The sequence below is a fragment of the Cyprinodon tularosa genome, unplaced genomic scaffold (assembly GCF_016077235.1).
Source record: "Cyprinodon tularosa strain WSP-4 unplaced genomic scaffold, ASM1607723v1 ctg4, whole genome shotgun sequence".
Classification (NCBI taxonomy): Eukaryota; Metazoa; Chordata; class Actinopteri; order Cyprinodontiformes; family Cyprinodontidae; genus Cyprinodon; species Cyprinodon tularosa.
Window position 1 is genome coordinate 1090817 of NW_024039118.1, and position 19489 is coordinate 1110305.

The window sequence follows — 19489 nt, forward strand, 5'->3', positions numbered from 1 at the left end:
TTCCCACATTGTATTGTATATATATATCCAACTGATGGTTGGATAGACTGATATTGATATATGTATACATATAAAACATTTAGACCAAGATTAAACTTATTTTGAAATAATCTTAATAAATAAATTCGTTTTTTTTTTTCCATGCAGGTCGGATCAAGGTATGTAATCTTTTTGTTTTTATATATACCAGCTATGGATTTGACCACTTGCTCTTTTCACACTTTGATCTTTTTCCCGATAAATCACCAGCCTCTTGCATGACCCAACGATGCTCCTGAGAATATGTTTAAAGAACTTTCCATAAATCATGAGAGGACATTTTATTAAACCTCTTTGCCAAAGTAATATTTTTTGTCTCTTTCAGAAGTAGGGATGTCCTGCTTAATGATGCCGAACGGTTTTGCCTCAGTTATGACACAGATGTTGCGGAGAGCTCCTCGCCTGCCTTCAGGTTATTGTCATCGCTCTGTCATCTCATATTTTGTGTAAAACGTGTGTCATCTTGCGTGTGTGGTGTGCGCGCACGTGTACGTTTTCAGTCAAGTCTATTCTGGCTGCGCGCGCGCGCTCTTCTCCAACTGCGCGTCTGCGCGAGTGCCCGCATCGCCGCCGACACCGTTATTCCTGCTCTCTGAGCGCGCAGAGACATCGCCAAACTTTAATAAGCTGGAAACCTTCAAGCGTTTGGAAGGAATCATATTTTTCTTTCATTGAAAGTAAAGAGTGTCTCGCTTATTCTGCGTGGTAAAGGTGAGTAAACCTTGAGCATGACATTACAATAGATTGGGACTGGGTTGTGCGTTTTTCTTTTCCCCAACCGACTAAATTCCTGCTAGGATTTAAATCCTGCATAATCCACAAGTGTCTTCTGGATCAAACGGTGTTGGCCTATATATCTACTGATTTGCAATGGCATGATCAAATATCTGCTTTAAAAAATGTTTTGTGTGAGATTTGGTCACTTTTTGCGCATTTCTGATGTTGTTGCGCCTATTTAATTTTGGGTGTCACTTTTCTTTTCCTTTTTCTTCTGCTGCCTGTCTTAAGAACAAGAGCTGGACATGGAAAACACTCCAGTTGAAATTTTTAAAGAAGACAATAAGTGCCTGCCCGGGCTGCTGGAGGACTGCCCAGTGAATTCCTCGGTTTGGATGTCCGGAGAAAGCCGCAATGTGACCCGCGATGAGAGCTGGGAGCAGGAGAGCATGTCCCCCATCATCCCCATCATCACCGCTGTGTACTCCGTGGTGTTCGTGGTCGGCTTGCTGGGAAACTGCCTCGTCATGTATGTGATCATCAGGTGAGCTCATTATTTTGGACGTTTATTTTAATTTGGAAAATGCAATAAAACAAATAAAACAAATAAAAAAACATGTTATTATTGCTATATAATATAATATAATATAATATAATATAATATAAATTGGTATTAGATGGAAGCATTCAAGTCTAAAATTATATTAATCAGAAATCAAATCGAAAAATAACATTCCTTCTCTGTAATACAGTCAAAAAAGTGAAGTTCATATGTAGTAAATATTACAGAGGGACACAGGTTTTTAGTACTAGTTTCATATATCTATATGAAACTATAGATCTAGAGATATCTATATACTGTTTGGTAGACATAGTCAAGTCCACAGATGTCTCTGTTGTCTTGCATCCATAGAACTGTTGAAATTTACAATCATTAGTAGGCCTATATAATGCTATATAATTTATCGAGATGCACCTCGGTTTGTTACAATACGTTGGGAAACATTTTCCAGCAAGAAAACCTTTATCTTTTCATTTTATTCCATATAGGTGGCTATAGTTTTAGTTGAAAACAGGTTTGTAACAACATTTAAATACATGGGGTAAGACATATACAGAGTGCTAAACATGTCATAATGCAACAAAATATTTATAAAATGTTAGTTTCTGTAAGCCTTTTTCAATAAGTTGATGTATTCACAATTATTTGTATCAAAATGTTTATTCTTCAACAAACTGTTTTTTTCTATTTATTATAAAGGTTTAAAAGTATACAGAATTATCTTCTTTTGGCTTCCAGTTCCTGGGGGGGGGGAATCACCTTATTTATTGCTTGCTCCACATGCCATTCTTTGTGACGTGCTCATTTCCCCCTCTGCACATGCATAATTCTAGTGTTAGTGATTTTTGGTATTCATTGTAGCTTTTCTGCTTTTACTTTATACTTTGAAAAGGAGTGAGAGTTGCAACGAGTAAACTGTGGTACACAGGAAATTATGGACATGATGGTAGAAGAGAAATAAAGAGGGTTTTACTTATAAAGAGTTATTTTAAAGGGTTTTGTGTGTTACCTATCTACATTTCGAAAAACACATTCCACTATTAGTTTAATAATCATAGCAACAAATCTAGAAATGTTTAGCTACATTCTTTCAAGAGATTCACAGATCACCGAGATTATCCAATGCTATACCGTTGCCTTGGCTGAGCAAATCAGCAGATATCGATGCGACTCAACTGTGAAGCAATCTGATTCAACAATAAATTAACCATACATCTTGTCATGTGAGCGAAGGCTTTAGCCTTGACATAAATATTGTTAAATGTAACAAATTAACACAAATATAAGTGTACTAAAAAATATTTATTAACAAATAAGCAGCTACAAAATAAACAACAGTTCCATCTAAAGTGCACTGTCTTGGATCTCTGATATTCAATATCAAGTCACCGATATCCAATCCCACAAATTAGTCAATATCAGAGCAAATATCCAATTCAGGTATCAGATCAGTGCATCTCTAATTACTTTTAATCATTTTTGTAGTATGTGAATTATATCTTGCAAACATCGAATTGTTCTAAATACAAGGAATAACTGTTCTAGGTCTTTGTCTTTATATTGTATGCAAAAATAATCAACCATAACAAAAAATCATTGTCAGGTTTGCTGATCTATGATTGACTGGATTTACACACAGTTCCCTCTTTCTGGAACAAAATATATATCATTACACATTTCCTAAAAATGTTTGACATTTGAAAAATAATGGTTGCAGGCAACTAGCTCTCAGTAGCACATACAATCATTCTGCTGCAGCATTCGTGCTGCAGCATGCAACCGAAAAAAAAAAAGAATACTAAAACTATTTTATCTGCTTATTGTAAGCTACCTATATACTGTATGGTTTTTATCTAAAAATAGCTTTATACATTAAAAACATTGATTTTACTCTTAACTTAAAATTTTAACACAATACTGTAAAATGTATGTATTCTTTTTTTTTTTATTGTACCATTACTGGTTCTCCATATTATATATAAAAAAAAACATTAGGCAATTAATGTAATGGTCTGATCATTACAAAGAGAATAGCATTTAAGTGGGGGAAATGCTAAGATCTCTGCTGCCAGTTCTAATTTAAAGTAAGTCTTGTGAAGCAAAACAACACTGATTGAATTCTGCCTTCTACAGAGACAGAAAAAAGCTTTTATTAATCCAATAACTCTCAAGATGTCCAAAATGTTCTAACTCTATTAAATAAATAATAATCATTATTTCAAGCGGGGTGAATGGGATTTTAATTACAAGGGAAACTGGTTGTGATTAATCACATATCCTGTTCCTCATCTGTGCATTATTTATAATCTACAAGAGTGACAAATATTTTTATTAATGTGACATGCAGACGTGCCAAACAGAATGTTTCAGTCCATAGACAGTTATCCAATATAGGATTGATAGCTCCACCTGTAATTGGAGGAAAATCCTATCACTTTAGTGGCAGAAAAGACATCTTATGGTGATTATGGTCTTTGGAGGACCATTTAGTTGAAGGAATAAAAGGTTTTCTGGTGATTGAGTGAAAACAAAAAATAAACTAATGAACAAGGCAAAATTACAAGTTTTACCTGAAACACTTTTAAAGCATCTATCATTTATCATCTAGGATGCTAATATTACAACTATCATTATGCTTTCTTAAGGGAATTATGCATCCCTTGAATCCCTTTTTACAATGTAAATTTTTGAACATAAGTCTCCAAAGTATGTCAACACTTTAAGTTTTATACCATTCATTGTAATTTCGAAAAAACAACCAGTAACCAGGAGGGACTGGTGCACTTCACAAAAAAGATGGTACCATGACAAAATAACTTGGATCTTCTAAGAAAATGATCACTCAAACTATAAGGCCAAAGTAGTTATATATTGGCTTAGTGACAAAAAGTTAAATGCTTTGCATAGGCCATTACAAAATCATAAGTCGTAGAGACGAAAAACTGTTTCAGAACAATGCCGCTCACAAACCGGACCCAGTTACACCAATCCTGCCAAAGATTCAGCAAACTATTTGGAACTATTTTTTCTAATTATATGGTACCGTCTAATTGGCAAATCTCAAACACTAGGGAAATGTACAGTATGGCAAATTTATTTCTGAAGACTATAAAAGCTCTTACTCATGACAACATGTAATTTCGGGAGGCGTTAATGTGATTCGTTTTGCCTTTTAAACAATGTAATTGAATACTAACCATTTACATTGTTTTATTTACACTGCATTTTTTATCACCAATTGGTAAACTCATATATATATATATATATATATATATATATATATATATATATATATATATATATATATATATATATATATATGGTTGACATAGCAATACCAAGTGACTGCAACATCAGGAAAAAGGAACATGAAAAACTAGAGAAATAGCAGAGGCTCAGAGAAGAGTTGGAGAAAACCTGGAAGGTCAAGGCATCAGCAGTTCCTGTGGTCATTGGGGCCATCTGGACAGTGACCCCCAAACTGGAGGAGTGGTTACAGCAGATCCCTGGAAATACATCAGACATCTCAGTCCAGGAAAGTGCAGTTCTAGAAACAGCAAGGATACTGTGCAGAACCCTCAAGCTCCCAGGCCTCTGGTAGAGGACCCGAGCTTGGAGGAAAATGGGGGGGGGACCATCCATCCATTTTCTGTAACATATATACTATATATATATATATATATATATAAAACTCCTTTTGGCACCTTCTTGACTATTGAGCCGACGTGACAAGTGAATTTCTCCACTGTGAGATTAATAAAGTCTATCTTAACTTATCTTAAATCAGCTCTTATTTACTTTGTTAATCTTTTTTTTTTTTTTTTTTTTTTTTTCAATTAAGGAAACAAGTAATACTGTGGGTAAAAAAAACAAAAATATATGAAATTACACAGCCCTTGTTGCTTGAGTACTTTACCCCAAATATATATTTTTATAAGTATTTTTTATAATACATATCTATTGACAAATCATATAATATATAGAACAAAGAAAAATAAACCTAATAAATATTATATACACACATACATAAAATACATGACAATACATGGTTCTCATCCACATGAAGTGGCTTATCAGTAGAGAGTGATGTGGGTCCACTTTCCATTTCCACTTCTTTTCGCTGCTTGCTTTAGATACTCTGCAGTGTGTTTCTGCCTCGTTGCAGCTCATGCTTTCATCTGCATTTGCACAGAACAAATTAGTATTTTGCAAAGACAATCTGAGAAAAGAACAAAAATGTGTTGTTGGAGCATAAGAACCAAGACAATAATAATCATAGCACGAAATTTCATTAATACAAAACTCAAGACATTTGCAGCAAAAAGCACTTGAGCTCAAAAAGCTTCTCATATTTTAGCCACATTTACTCATGCCTGCACAACCAGATTTAGTTTATTTGGAACAATAAACTTATGACATTTTCATGTAAAGTTAACAAAGCAGAACCAAACTTACTAAAAACAATCTTTTGAAAGGAAAGCAGTAGGCTCAGTACAGCTAGTTAAAACCCAGGAGAAAATAATGCATATGGAAGCTGCATATCCAATACAAAATGTACGCTAAATTTGAAAATGCAATTGAGTTCTGCAATTGAAGTATATCTGTTAAATAACAAATACAATTAAAATTGCACATGAATAAGTTTGTTCACCCTGAACGCAACATAGCAGTGGCGGAAGTGAACATAAGAAATATCAATATTTCGGCAGCAAGATCCAGTTGCAGTGTCACTGTTACTTGCTGATCTGTACCGGAAGCACAATCCGTACCATCGCCTCATTTACGGATGTGCAAGCAGATATTCATCCAGGTCGCCATAAGTAATGGAATTATTGTACTAAAAGTACTTATTTTTAACCCTAAATCAATAAATAATGCTACACTGCATCTCTAAAAAAAATTGTACGACTTTTCTGAGACAATTTGAAATTTTTTACACTTTCTCAGTTAAACTGCTTGTCTGACTTCATCATCGGACACGCTCAGAATAGTCAGGCAAAATATGATTAAACCATATTTACCTGCATTTAGATTGTTCTCTTTCTTTCGATTAGGCACTATATACCATCAGGTTAGCACAAAAGGAAAAAAGAAAACTCAAACAGACTAAATATATTCTTAAATCCAAAGCTGGAAAAGTTAGCTCCCGGAGGTAGCGTAGGATTCCATTTCCTGCAAAAGAAATGGTTTCAAATGTGTTTATTTTCTCAGGAAATACATTATTAACCTTTAACGCATTATAGTTTAGTACGCTTACTACTTATAGGGCGGGGAAAGCTTAATTTAGGTCTATTTTACTGAGTAAAATCGAGGACGACCCAGATGTATAACTTATTGTGATGCGAAAAATGTGTTTTATTGTAGTTTTGTGAAATGTAACAATTTTGTCACGACTGATAAACTACCATATGGAAGCAAAAAAGCCTTTTATCAAAAATAATAATAATTTTTTTTCCGAATTGCCTTTGTTTCCATTTATCAAATGTTATTTTTGTAATTACGTTTGACTCATGACTACATGGTCCTTCAGCCAATGACAGCAGCATTGTATTGCTGAGGCTACTTCTTCATTACCAATCTGAGATTTTAGCGCACCAATCTCACACACGTTCGTTCCATATGTGCCTGATGAGATAGACTTCCCTCTGCTATCTGTGCTCGTGCACAAATCCCTCTTTACGCTCACTTAGCTTTGAGTCTATGTTGCACTCCACCCGGTGGTGCCACCAGCAGCTCATTACTCTCTCAACATCATCTGGGTGCTCGGCTGTCTCTGTCCTCACGTCTTTACAAACGACATGTGGCTGAAAGACACAAATACCAAGTCATGTAAAACATATGACTGTCTTGCTTTCAGAATTTTATTTGATTTTGCTCATAAGAGGTTAAAGCAAAACTTTCTATCATTTATACAAAAGGAATCCCTTTATTATATGCAGAGTAAATTGTTCTTTATCTTACTGTACATAGACTATCTTTAATTAAATATTGTATCTTTCCAATTATGAAGTGAATGTTTCATGTATCGTCATTAAAGTGTTTTCTCTACTGCTTTTTAAATATGTTAACATAGTAGTTTTGATTAGTTTATAATTAAGTTCTGGATTGTCATGGCTTTATTAGGCAGTGTGTTTATATTATTTGTATCATAGGTGATTGAAAAATGTTAAGTGGATGTCATGGGTGAAACTGTTGTAACCACATATATATATATATATATATATATATATATATATATATATATATATATATATATATATATATATATATATATATATATCACACATATATATATATATATATATATATATATATATATATATATATATATATATATATATATATATATATATATATATATATATATATATATATTTTTTTTTTTTTTTTTTTTTTTTTAGATTTCAAATATGTGTTAATCCTTTCAATATATTGCATTCAACAAAGAGTTCTGTAGGTGCTGCTTCAGCTTGAGAATAGTTTAAAAAAATGACCTATCTCAGATAAGTTTCAATGCCATTATGCCAAAAAGGCTTTTCAATTTACTGAAAGGTATGAATAAATGGTGATGGGGAATTAATAGGTGAATATCTAAAAATAAGATTTAAAAAAATCAGCAATTATAAAAATGATTCAAATGGTAAAGAATGTAGGTGCATTTCAGTTTTGAGATAAATGTAAATACAAAAAGTGTTTTCATGGCACTGATTATAAGTAAAAGCCTGCATTGTTTAACAAAAGCATACATTAAAGTCAAACTACACATTTTATCCCCCTCATATTATCACAATTGTAATTCTATTATTTTATTTTTACATGTTCAGTGAACAGTGAGAGATCAATGTATCTGTTTCTGTATGCTAAAAAGTTGTTTTTTTTAAAAACACAGATGTTGTAATTTTGATCATATTTATGTGTTTTTTGTTTTGCAGTTTTTAAATTCTTATCTACATTTTTCAAAGAAATTCAATTATTTTGACCTAAAATTATAATACAGTTAACAGTCTAACTTTTAACTGAACATTACTGTTCCTTAAACAGTGTTTTATTGTTTTTCAGTTTATAGTTATTCTTTTATGTCACAATTACACAGTAATTTTCAGTGAATTCTATTGAAATTTATTTAGTGTTTCAATGCAGATAGTATCTCACTGCCATTGGATTTTGGGGGCTCTGAGGCCTGAAGGTTGGAAGAAATCCTTTTCTTTTTCACATGTAGACAGTTTGAAATAGTTAAAGATAGCTGTAGCTTTAGTTATTGGCTTTGGTTGTGCCGCACTATTTATTGTCAATGTGACATGTTTTTTAAGGATTTATGTATTTTCATTCGAATTTAATTTGTTGATTATGATCCCTAATTTACTTTGCCCAGAAAGTGACATTGGGAAAAAAGATACACAATGTGCACATAGAATACCTTTTTATTCCAACTAAATACAATTTGTGTGCATGGAGTTCTTTATGGTATGTGGCCATTAAAAATAGCAAATTCTCCATGTTAAAAAAATGTGGGGTTTAGCTTTTTTTATCCTTAAAAATGTCCTTTAGAGTGTAAAGTCATGCATTTTCCGTCTACGTTCATCCTTGGTGCAGCACTGGGCTGCCTATAATTTATTCTATTCTATTCAAACACCTGCTGAGTGGCACTGACTACTGGTTCTGGGGAACCGACTTGCAAATCACCCATTTTTCAGCTATAGAAGGGATCCAGGTCCAGAACTTGAAGTGGTGGGTTTAAGGCTGAGCAGAATGGAGGCTACTGTACATATGTCTGTTCAGACCTCCAACAAAGCATCTGCTCCAACAGTCAGCCTTCACGTTTAAATACGCACTTTGATGCTCCCAAAGTGCATAGAGAACAAACTTTGTATTTCATGGGAACAAATTCATATTTTGCGCGCTCAAAAAGGGACTTTGTGGCCACAAATTACTACTTCATTAGAACGAATTTGTATTTCATGCTCACTTAGCATATTATGCTCACATAGCACAAATGAACCAACTGCTGATGGATGGGGCCCACCCAGACTGGTTAACCCAAGGAAGCACAATTGTGATCATGAAGGATCCCCAGAAGGGAACAGTCCCATCCAACTACCGGCCAATAACTTGCCTCTGTACCATATGCAAGCTCCTGTCAGGCATCATAGCGGCTAAGATGAGTAGGCACATGGCTTAATACATGCACTCTTGCCAGAAGGGAATAGGCAGTAACACCAGAGGAGCCAAGCACCAGCTACTGGTGGATAGAGTAGTCACTCAAGACTGTAAGACCAAGAAAGCCTACGACTTAATGCCACATACATGGATACTGGAATGCCTGGAAATGTACAAGATCAACAGGACACTAATAGCCTTCATAAAGAACTCAATGAAGCTGTGGAAAACAAGTCTGGAAGCCAACGCAAAGCCAATTACACAAGTCACCATCGAGTGCGGCATATACCAAGGCGATGCACTATCCCCATTGCTGTTCTGCATAGGCCTGAACCCCCTCAGCCAGATCATCACAAAGACTGGCTATGGATACCAATTCCCAAGCAGAAGAATCATCAGTCACCTCCTCTACATGGATGACATCAAGCTGTATGCCAGGACTGAGCGAGACATCGACTCACTGATCCACACTACCAGGATCTACAGCAACGACATTGGAATGTCATTTGGACTGGACAAGTGCGGTCACATGGTCTCAAAGAGACGGAAGATGATCAGAACCGAGGGGGTTGAACTACCAGAAGGCCATATTACAGATGTTCAGGACAGCTACAAATACCTTGGGCTGCCACAGGCTAATGAAAACCATGAGGCACAGCCAAATATCTACAAAGAGTAAGGCAAGTCCTGAAAAGTCAGCTGAATGGGAAAAACAAGATACAAGCCATCAACACATATGCCCTGCCAGTCATAAGATACCCCACTGGTATAATAAACTGGCCAAGGGAGGAGATAGAGGCTACTGACATCAAGACGAGAAAGCTCCTAACAATGCATGGAGGGTTCCACCCCAAATCCAGCACTCTGAGACTGTACACCAAGCGTAGCGAGGGAGGCCGAGGGCTAGTGAGTGTCAAGACCACTGTCCAGGATGAAACAACTAAGATCCAGGAGTACATCAGAAAGATGGCCCCCAAAGACAAATGGCTTGGTGAATACCTCAGGCAGGAGAAAAACGAAAGTGAGGACAAGAAAGATGAAGGAGAACCATCATGGAGGGACAAGCCGCTGCACGGCGTGTACCACAGACAAATAGAAGAAGTGGCTGATATCAAAAAATCCTACCAGTGGCTGGAAAATCCTGGACTGAAGGACAGCACAGAGGCACTAATCATGGCAGCACAAGAACAGGCACTCAGTACAAGATCAATAGAGGCTGAGGTCTACTACACCAGGCAGGACACCCGGTTCAGACTGTGCAAAGATGCCTCTGAAATAGGGGTGGGTATTGGCAAAGAAGTCATGATTCGATTCGAATCACGATTCACATGCCACGATGCGATTCTATCACGATGCATCATGATACTTGAAATATTGCGATGCATTGCGATATTTTCACTGAACACTGTAAGAAAAAGATTCAGCCCTTACCAGTGGCTGACTGGCTGGGTATGATCTGGATAGTGTCTTCAATTGATACATAACTGAAAGCAACTGAATTCATACATAGCTGTATTTATTGAAACAACTTTTGGAGGTGTTGCCATGAAAACAAATACTGGACACAAGTATTACTATTACTGGTTTCATCAAACTTAAAATAACAAAATAAGGATAATCAGTGCCATTAACATGGCCACAGTGGTCCTTTAAACCAAAGAAATGAAAACATTTAAATGTATATTTCCCCTTTTGCAAATTACTTGCATCATATCAATTTCATTTTTACCTTCTTTGTTTTTAAAGCCTAAATGCATCCAAGCATCTGACTTGAAATGTGATGGAGCCGCGGGGCGAATTTTCATAGTGTCCTCCATGTTTTATTTCATATGACTCGCCGCAGTATCCCGCAGCCGGACATGCTTTTGACACAAAGCAGCAGACGTCAACACATCCGCAGCGACATCTGCTGGACTGGAAGTTGTATTCCACTTGGTTTGGCTGATGTGCGCCAACCATTCATGTATTTTATTTGTTCATTTTTTTTTTTTTATCGATTCTTGAAGGCAAGAATCGATGCAGTAGATCACAAAAATTAGAATCGTGATGCATCGATATGACGATTATTTTGCACACCCTTACTCTGAAACAATACAGCACAACAGCAGGGTGTAAAATGCAGGCAGGAAGTGCATACATGGGACGCCATAACCAGGTAGCTGTCATAGTGTACAGGAACATCTGCCATGAGTATGGGCTGGAAGTCCCACTGTCAAAATGGAAGACACCTCCTAAGGTAGTTGTGAATGACCGAGCTAAGATCCTATGGGACTTCAAGATCCAGACTGACAAACAGGTGATGGCTAACCAACCAGAAATCGTGTTGATTGACAAACAGCAGAAGAAGGCAGTAGTGATAGATGTGGCAATCCCAAGGGACAGCAACATCAAGAAGAAGGAACTTGAGAAGCTTGAGAAATACCAAGGGCTGAAAGAGGATCTAGAAAAGATGTGAAAGGTAAGAGCAGCAGTGGTTCCAGTAGTAATTGGAGCACTGGGGGCTGTGACCCCCAAACTGGGAGAGTGGCTACAGCAGATTCCAGGTAAAACATCAGAGGTGTCTGTCCAGAAGAGTGTACTCCTAGGAAGAGCTAAGATGCTGTGCAGAACCCTCAAACTCCCAGGCCTCTGGTAGATGACTCCAGCTATTTATTTCCATTAATGTGTGGTGTCCTATAAGATCTTGTGATATTGTTCTTTCAGAACTAGCTTCTTGACATCCACTGTTTCAAAGAGATCCTTACAGGTTCTCTAACTGAATTGCTTGTGACAGTGTCTCCGGTTCACACATGTTGTAGTATGTTTACAGTGCAATGAGATTGATTATCTTACCTGACCAGATCCACTTAGTTTCCTATGTCTGACTTTCTAACTTAATCGATCTGGTTTTTATAAATGAAGGTATTGTTGTCTGTGAAGAATAGACTTTTGTACTTCAGCTCCACAGAGTCAATGGCAGATAGCCCATTGACCAGAATTGCCTCTATTGGAGACATAGTATAAAACACACAGGTGATGGAGTTTGTGTTAAGTAGGTGTAAGCTTTGTGCTTAAAACAGTTAAAAATCAGTATACGTGTCAACCTGATTATCTTCATTTTTTTATGTGACTGGTGAAAAATGGAAGAAATTTGAGGATTTTTGGACAATCTAAGAGAAATACCCCTTAGCAGTAGCTACAGCTGAGTGGTCCAGTTTGGAAGATACTTGGTGTCGTCTCTCCAGTGTTAGTTTAAACCCTCCAGTAAGGAAAGAATGGACTTTGAAAACTAATTTTAAGAGACAGAACAAGGTTAATCTGTGTTTCTTTTTATTCCTGCCTATTCTTTTTTTTTTCTTGCTTACTTGTTCTACTCTGCTATCTTACAGACACCTTTTGATGGGTCACATTAGCATCTGCCTTAGTTTTTTCTAGAAAACACAAGCTGCCTGACACCTGTGCAGAGTGACAGCATCTCTCCACCCATAAAGCAAACCAAAGGGAAGGTCAAAGTAATGTGGACTGACAAGTCTTTTTCACTAGACAGAGAGGAGTCAGCTTCAGGACTCTGTCTGTGTTTTAATTATGTTTTTTTCTGCCAAGAGCGGATGATATCAGGTGTTAAAGAGGCTTAACTGATTCTCTTCTGATCATCTTCCATAAAATTAGAACAAGAATAACTTAAGATCTTTCCCTTTGAGAGTCTGATAACTTTCATATTACAAATGGAATACCATTTGAGTGATTTTAAATAATCTTTTCTGAAAAAGTGCTTAAAATAAAACCTTAAGATGGGCTTAACTTTTGGAAAAATTAATAAATGATTCAGTCAACTTTATATTTTAACTGATGTCAAGAATTGTGCTTCATTCATGTTAGTTCATCTAAATGAGAAATTACACCAATAGCTGCCTCAAATATTTGGTTTTGTCACCTCCCTTCACAAAACCCCCACAATTACCTCATATAAGTCTTATAAATGTACTTGGTAGAATAAAAACAAATGAATTTGTAAAGCATATAGAAAAAAGGGGGAAAAAATGTGGTTGGTCAAACACAAAACAACAAATGACTAATATAGTTAAAACATGACAAGGCAAAAAAAAAAAAACAGTCAGGTATCATGGTGTATTAAAAGCCATTCTACATTTCGAACATATTTGAAAACACAAAAGGTTGTCACTGGGTGTAAAAACAAGCAAACTCTAATTTAGCATATGCTTGGCAAACAATACTTATGATTTAAAGGGGGTAGGTATGGTATGAACAGCTAATGTCTAATTATTAGCAATTAACTCTCAGCGGTTTCACCTTGATGAAACATTCTTTTTTAGTCTGTCCTAATGTACCTTTGTGCTAAATCTTTTAAGATAGCTTAAAGCAACTCCACACTTAAATATATAAGGATTTCCATGCAGTTCATGCAGAAATAACTTTTTAAACTTTTAAAAATCTGTCATGTTTGGGGTTAGGTTCGAATGTTTAATAGTTACTTCAAACTGGCGTTTTGTATATGCTTTGACGACAACTTATCTGAACAATTTTCTACAATCTTCTTCTTTCACACTCCTTTTTTGATATATTATTAAGCAGCCAGAAGTCACTTAAGAGTTGTTTTTTTATTTAAGTTGTCACGTTCTTCTCCAGTATTATGTAGTAGTAAACAGACCCAGACTGGGATCAAAACCAAGATTAGTTCAAATTAATTTCCTTGTTTTTTGTGATAATTGTTGGATAATTTTTTGTGATAATTGACCCAAATCCTTTTTTAAGCACCTCTGATCATTTCTGCCTTATTAAACCAGTGACATGGGTTATACTGTAAAACTGTTATTCATGACAACCTTCCTTTAGTGGAGCTACCAGATTTCCGATTTAAGCAAAGCCCTTGAAATACATATTGAGGTCTGAGACTACCGGTAATTAGAATGAAAACAGTTTTGGTCTGTCCTGAATTTTGAGCTCTCCCTTTAAATTAGATGTCTAAAGTGTCGCCCAGGGGCCATTTGCTTCCCTCAGAGGGATTTTTTTGATGGAGTAAGAAAACCCTGGAAATCAATGGAAAAGCATATATCTATCAAATCTTAGGTCGCAATTTTCATTAACATGATTGACAAAAAGATTGACAATATGTGGTTCAACACAATTAACGTGTCTATTTTACTATTACTTTAGTTTAATTTAACAGTAAAAAGGCCCGTAAACATTTAGTGACTTTCAGTGAAGGACTTGGGAGTGCATATTTATGAAACCTGGCTAAATATAACAAGTGAGTCATATTCATATCCTGTTTTTGTTGCTTCAAATACAAATGCAACATAATTTAGATAAAGATGATAAACCTGAACATTTTATTGTAGTACCGGTATGTTATTTTGCAAACCTGCAAGACTATTTCTTTTTCCCATTGTCGATACATTCATCGGACTGCTTTCTTGTTTTATTCAACATCTGCAATATTTGTTTAAAGTAGAGCAGTTAAAAAATATAAATAAAATAAGATATTCTTTATAATTTGGATTTTTTTTTTTTAAATAAATTGCATGACCCCGGGGTTTTCTAAAGTAAATATTTTTGGCCAAACGTTTTGACACCACTGCTTTAAATGCTGTAAAGTAATTCCCACCAAAGTTTGCTTATTTCTAACTTGCAGCGTAACTGAGCCTCTCCAGTCTTCATGAACTTCACCAACCTATAGCTTTGCTTTCTATTTTTGTTTTAATACTCCAAATGGAAATGAATGAGTAAACTTTGCTGAAGTCACTCTACTGAATATGCCTTCATATTTTAATGAAGCTTAAACAAACCGATTATATGAGTTCTGCAGTGAGCTGCACAGCATACATGACAATGAAGTGTGAGTCAGGCAAATTACATTACAAATTCAGGAAGGATTTCGGGGTTAATGCTCGCAGCTTAATATTTAACGTGCCAAGAGGAAAGGTCCTCCACAGAGAACAGAAGTAATACGCTGCTGTTGATGCTGTCTGACTGTATGGTTGGCTTGAGTCATAAATCTAAACTGGGCAGCTCTGTCTGTGCTCTGCATATTCAACAGATACACAAAGATGAAGACAGCCACTAACATCTACATCTTCAACCTGGCTCTAGCAGATGCGCTCGTCACCACCACCATGCCCTTCCAGAGCACTGACTACCTTCTGAACACCTGGCCCTTTGGGGAGATGGTGTGTAAGGTCTTCATCTCCATTGACTACTATAACATGTTCACCAGCATCTTCACTCTCACAATGATGAGCGTGGACCGGTACGTGGCAGTGTGCCACCCAGTGAAAGCCCTGGACTTCCGCACACCCATCAAAGCCAAGATGATAAATGTCTGCATCTGGATCCTGTCCTCAGCAGCCGGGATACCTGCTTTTGTGCTTGGGGGCACCCAGACTAACAGTGGTGAGGAAATGTTTTAATTCCTCGTGATTTTAGGTATTTACATTTTTTAAGCACTAACAGTTCGCTGTAAACTTTGCAAAACAGATGTGAAACAGAAATAATTATCCTTAAAGTTATTATTCTGGTAGTATAAGTACAAGTTTCACAATAACATATATTATAACACAATTGTGTAACAAAATCTAATATACTTTCAAACAAAAAAGCATTAAAATGCCATACTGGTGATTATACGGGGAATAAGACAAAAAAAGATAATAAATCTTAGGAAATTGACAAGGTTGTTGCAATATCTTGGGGAAAATAAGGAATTTCAAATTTTTTTGTATGTATTACCTATAGAGTAAAAGTCAAACAAACTAGAAAATGTGCTAATTAATAATATAGTTCAAATATCACAAGTAATGCCCTGGAATTTATAAATACTAATTTTATTTGTTTTTACCAATTGGATATAAATGATCTGTTTATCTCTAACTGTCTTTTAGGAGATATCTCTGTTCTGTGTTGAACTATCTAGTTCATTTATGATTATGTTTTTAATTACCAATGGGAAATTTTAGTCCAAACTAATTTAAAGCTAAAGGCTGTTTTAATTTTGTTCCAATTGGGGATTAAAGGTGCTAATATTGACATTTCTTCCTGATCCATCAAAGCTATCTATCAATGTTGTTGCACAGGGTCTATTTATATTTATATTATAGACAATTACATTCATAAGTATTAATTAACCCAGACTGATTTAATGATATTTTAAAATTAATTTAGCCCTATATCAACAATGGAACAATGGAATCGCTAGATCCTCAAACAGCAGGCATCATTTAGACGTTGGATTTTAGGCTAAATCTGGTCAGTCTGTCATAGTCTTCAATTAGCCCATAAATCATTGTTGAAAATTGGAATGTATGTGGTCAGTCTTATTTTGTCCCATTTTAGTCCAATAATAGACGTTGAAAAAACATTGGGAACCCAGTTTTTCAACGTCTTTTCGACGATCCGAAAAACACAACTTTTCACGCGTCATTTTGTGACACAATGTCTTTTCAACCAATTTTTGTTCAGTGGGAACCATACTTTTACTCTCAGTTCCTGTTTTTATTCATTATACATCATTTCTGTTTATTTTGTAATGAGAAAAACAGATGAACATCTTCCTTTTTTTCTTTAAAATAAAAATATTGAACAGTGTCTTGCATAAAGCACTCACCCCGCTAAAGCTAACTTTGCTTAAACAGTGCATTTACTCTCACAGTTTTTTTTTCTACTATAAAGATATATACATATATAGATATATATATAGATTAATATAACCAACCTGATGAACAATTTGGCGATTCTGATTGCTGAAAGTTATAAAGTGAGTCACTATAAGGTGTCCTTTTGAGAGACTGCATTTTGCTTATTCAATAGTTTATCAAAATGAGCAGAAGTAAACAGAATAAGATAAACTACTTTGCTTATTCTGGATGCAATTAGGGTGGTTTCACAGTTATACACTGCACTCTATATATCCTGATCATTTTAATCCCTTTTAATTGGTCTCAAAGTTCACTTCTAGCTCAAACAGATCCTCGCCCCTCTCGTATGCCCCTTAGCTCGTTTAGTGTTTATACTTTTTCCTGAACCAAATTATTGTCATAAGCAGAACATTTCTGAGATCTAAGTGAAAATTTGTTCAATAACAGGTAAGGGTTAGATTTTTATTCTCAAGAAATTCAAATACCTTAATGTCAACCTTTCTTTTTTTTCCCCCCTCTTTGCAGACATAACTGAATGTGCCTTACAGTTTCCAGAGCCTTATGCCTACTGGGATACGATGATGAAGATCTGTGTGTTTGTGTTCGCCTTTGTGGTACCTGTTCTCATCATCACTGTCTGCTATTCCCTCATGGTCTTGAGACTGAAGAGCGTCCGTATGCTTTCCGGTTCACGGGAAAAAGACCGAAATCTGCGCCGCATCACACGGCTGGTTGTGGTGGTGGTTGCTGTGTTTGTGGTTTGCTGGACACCCATTCATATCTTCATCCTGGTCAAGGCGTTGGTGAGTGTACCCGAGACCACAGCCATCATGGCTGCATACTTCTTCTGCGTGGCTCTGGGCTACACCAACAGCAGCCTCAACCCCATCCTGTACGCCTTCCTGGATGAGAACTTCAAACGCTGCTTTAAGGACTTCTGTCTTTCAGCCAAACCGAAAGGCGACAAGGCGTCCGGTAGCAAGAAGGTCCCCAACACCGTCCGGGCCACTGCTGTTCCCCTGGAGAACCCAGATGGGACTAATAAAAACACCTGACTAGCAGTGGAACTGTCTTCAATTTCCCATATTGGAAAGGAAGATTCACATGATCTGGGCTTAACACACATTACTTCAGCAATGTAGACTAATTCTGTTGTGAAAGCTAATCCACCTCTTGTTTTCATTGCAACTGTTGCCAAACTGAAAAGATACATCGTCATCTTTAGCTTATTAAAAAAGCATGAAAGTCATCTGTTTGGCAACTTCCTCCTCTTGGAGGTTTATCTTTCGGAGTTGATGTTTCAGTAAGCAGGTAGCGGTGAAGAAGACAGATGAAATGTGAAACAAAGGAATCTACAAGGTCACCAAAGGGAGGGTTGGGAGTGGCATTCTTATGACTTTTGTGGCCCTTTCCTTGTCCTCTCCCACCCCACCCCAAAAGCCTTATATGTCTACATTTATTTTTATAAATGTGCTTTTATAATCAGAGATGACAAACTTTAGGTTGCTAAATGTATGTATTTATGTTATTTATTGTTACATCATTTAGCATGTCACTTTTGAAACTCCCTAAGTCACATATGGCCCTCTATCTCAACTATCACTATATCACCACTGTATAATAAACCCACACATTTTACTATGACATTTCAATTTTCACATGTCAGCCCAATATTCTCTATGGCTCCCTCAGCGGTCTGCCTTTTCAAAAAAACTTCAGAGATGCCTACAGCTAAAGGCATCACATGAAAAGCTGCATTGCAATAGATTCAGAAAATAAAAGTGTATCTGTTTTAGTAAATATATTTAAAACTTGAAGCACATAGCATTAAACATAAATAAATTAAACATTAAATAACATTTTGATGGTTATAGACTCAACAACAGTCCCAGAACTCAGTTTCTCTGGATGTAGAGAGTTACTAGAGACCAATTACAAATGGGAATTTTAAAAGTTTGTGTATGATTATGGACTGGAAGATTTAAATGTGAAGTTGAAAGGGAGTTTGGGGGAAAAGTGTGCTAGAGAAAATGAAGGAATAAGGACTGCAGTCTTAAAGGCTACGTTCACATCTGGCCTGAAGTGACCCAGATCCGATTTTTTGGCCCATATGCGACCTCGATCTGATCTTTTCATGGCAGTCTGAACAACACAGATCCGACCCAGACCAATCAGCTATGTGGTCCTGAATCCAATACGAATCTGATCTTTTCAAATACGACCTGTGTGTAAACAGCCAGGTCGCATTCATCCGACCTGAAAGTCATTAATACCTGACAAAGGTCACTACTCTGCTTCTTGCTACACAAAAGCGGCAAGAAAAACAACAACCATGGTGGACGATGATGCTGAGAGCAGTGTTTTCTTTAACCATCTTCAAAAG

At 36.2% G+C, this 19489-nt stretch overlaps 1 protein-coding gene across 1 annotated transcript; it reads left to right on the forward strand.

Annotated features, from left to right (window-relative positions):
* Positions 1-452: 452 nt before the first annotated feature.
* On the forward strand, positions 453-19269 carry LOC119791655 (delta-type opioid receptor-like). The gene is made up of 4 exons (XM_038297874.1): positions 453-750; positions 1048-1300; positions 15513-15865; positions 17632-19269. The coding sequence occupies exons 2-4, from the start codon at positions 1062-1064 to the stop codon at positions 18159-18161; spliced, it is 1122 nt and encodes a 373-aa protein (XP_038153802.1). The 5' UTR covers positions 453-750; positions 1048-1061; the 3' UTR covers positions 18162-19269.
* Positions 19270-19489: the final 220 nt, after the last annotated feature.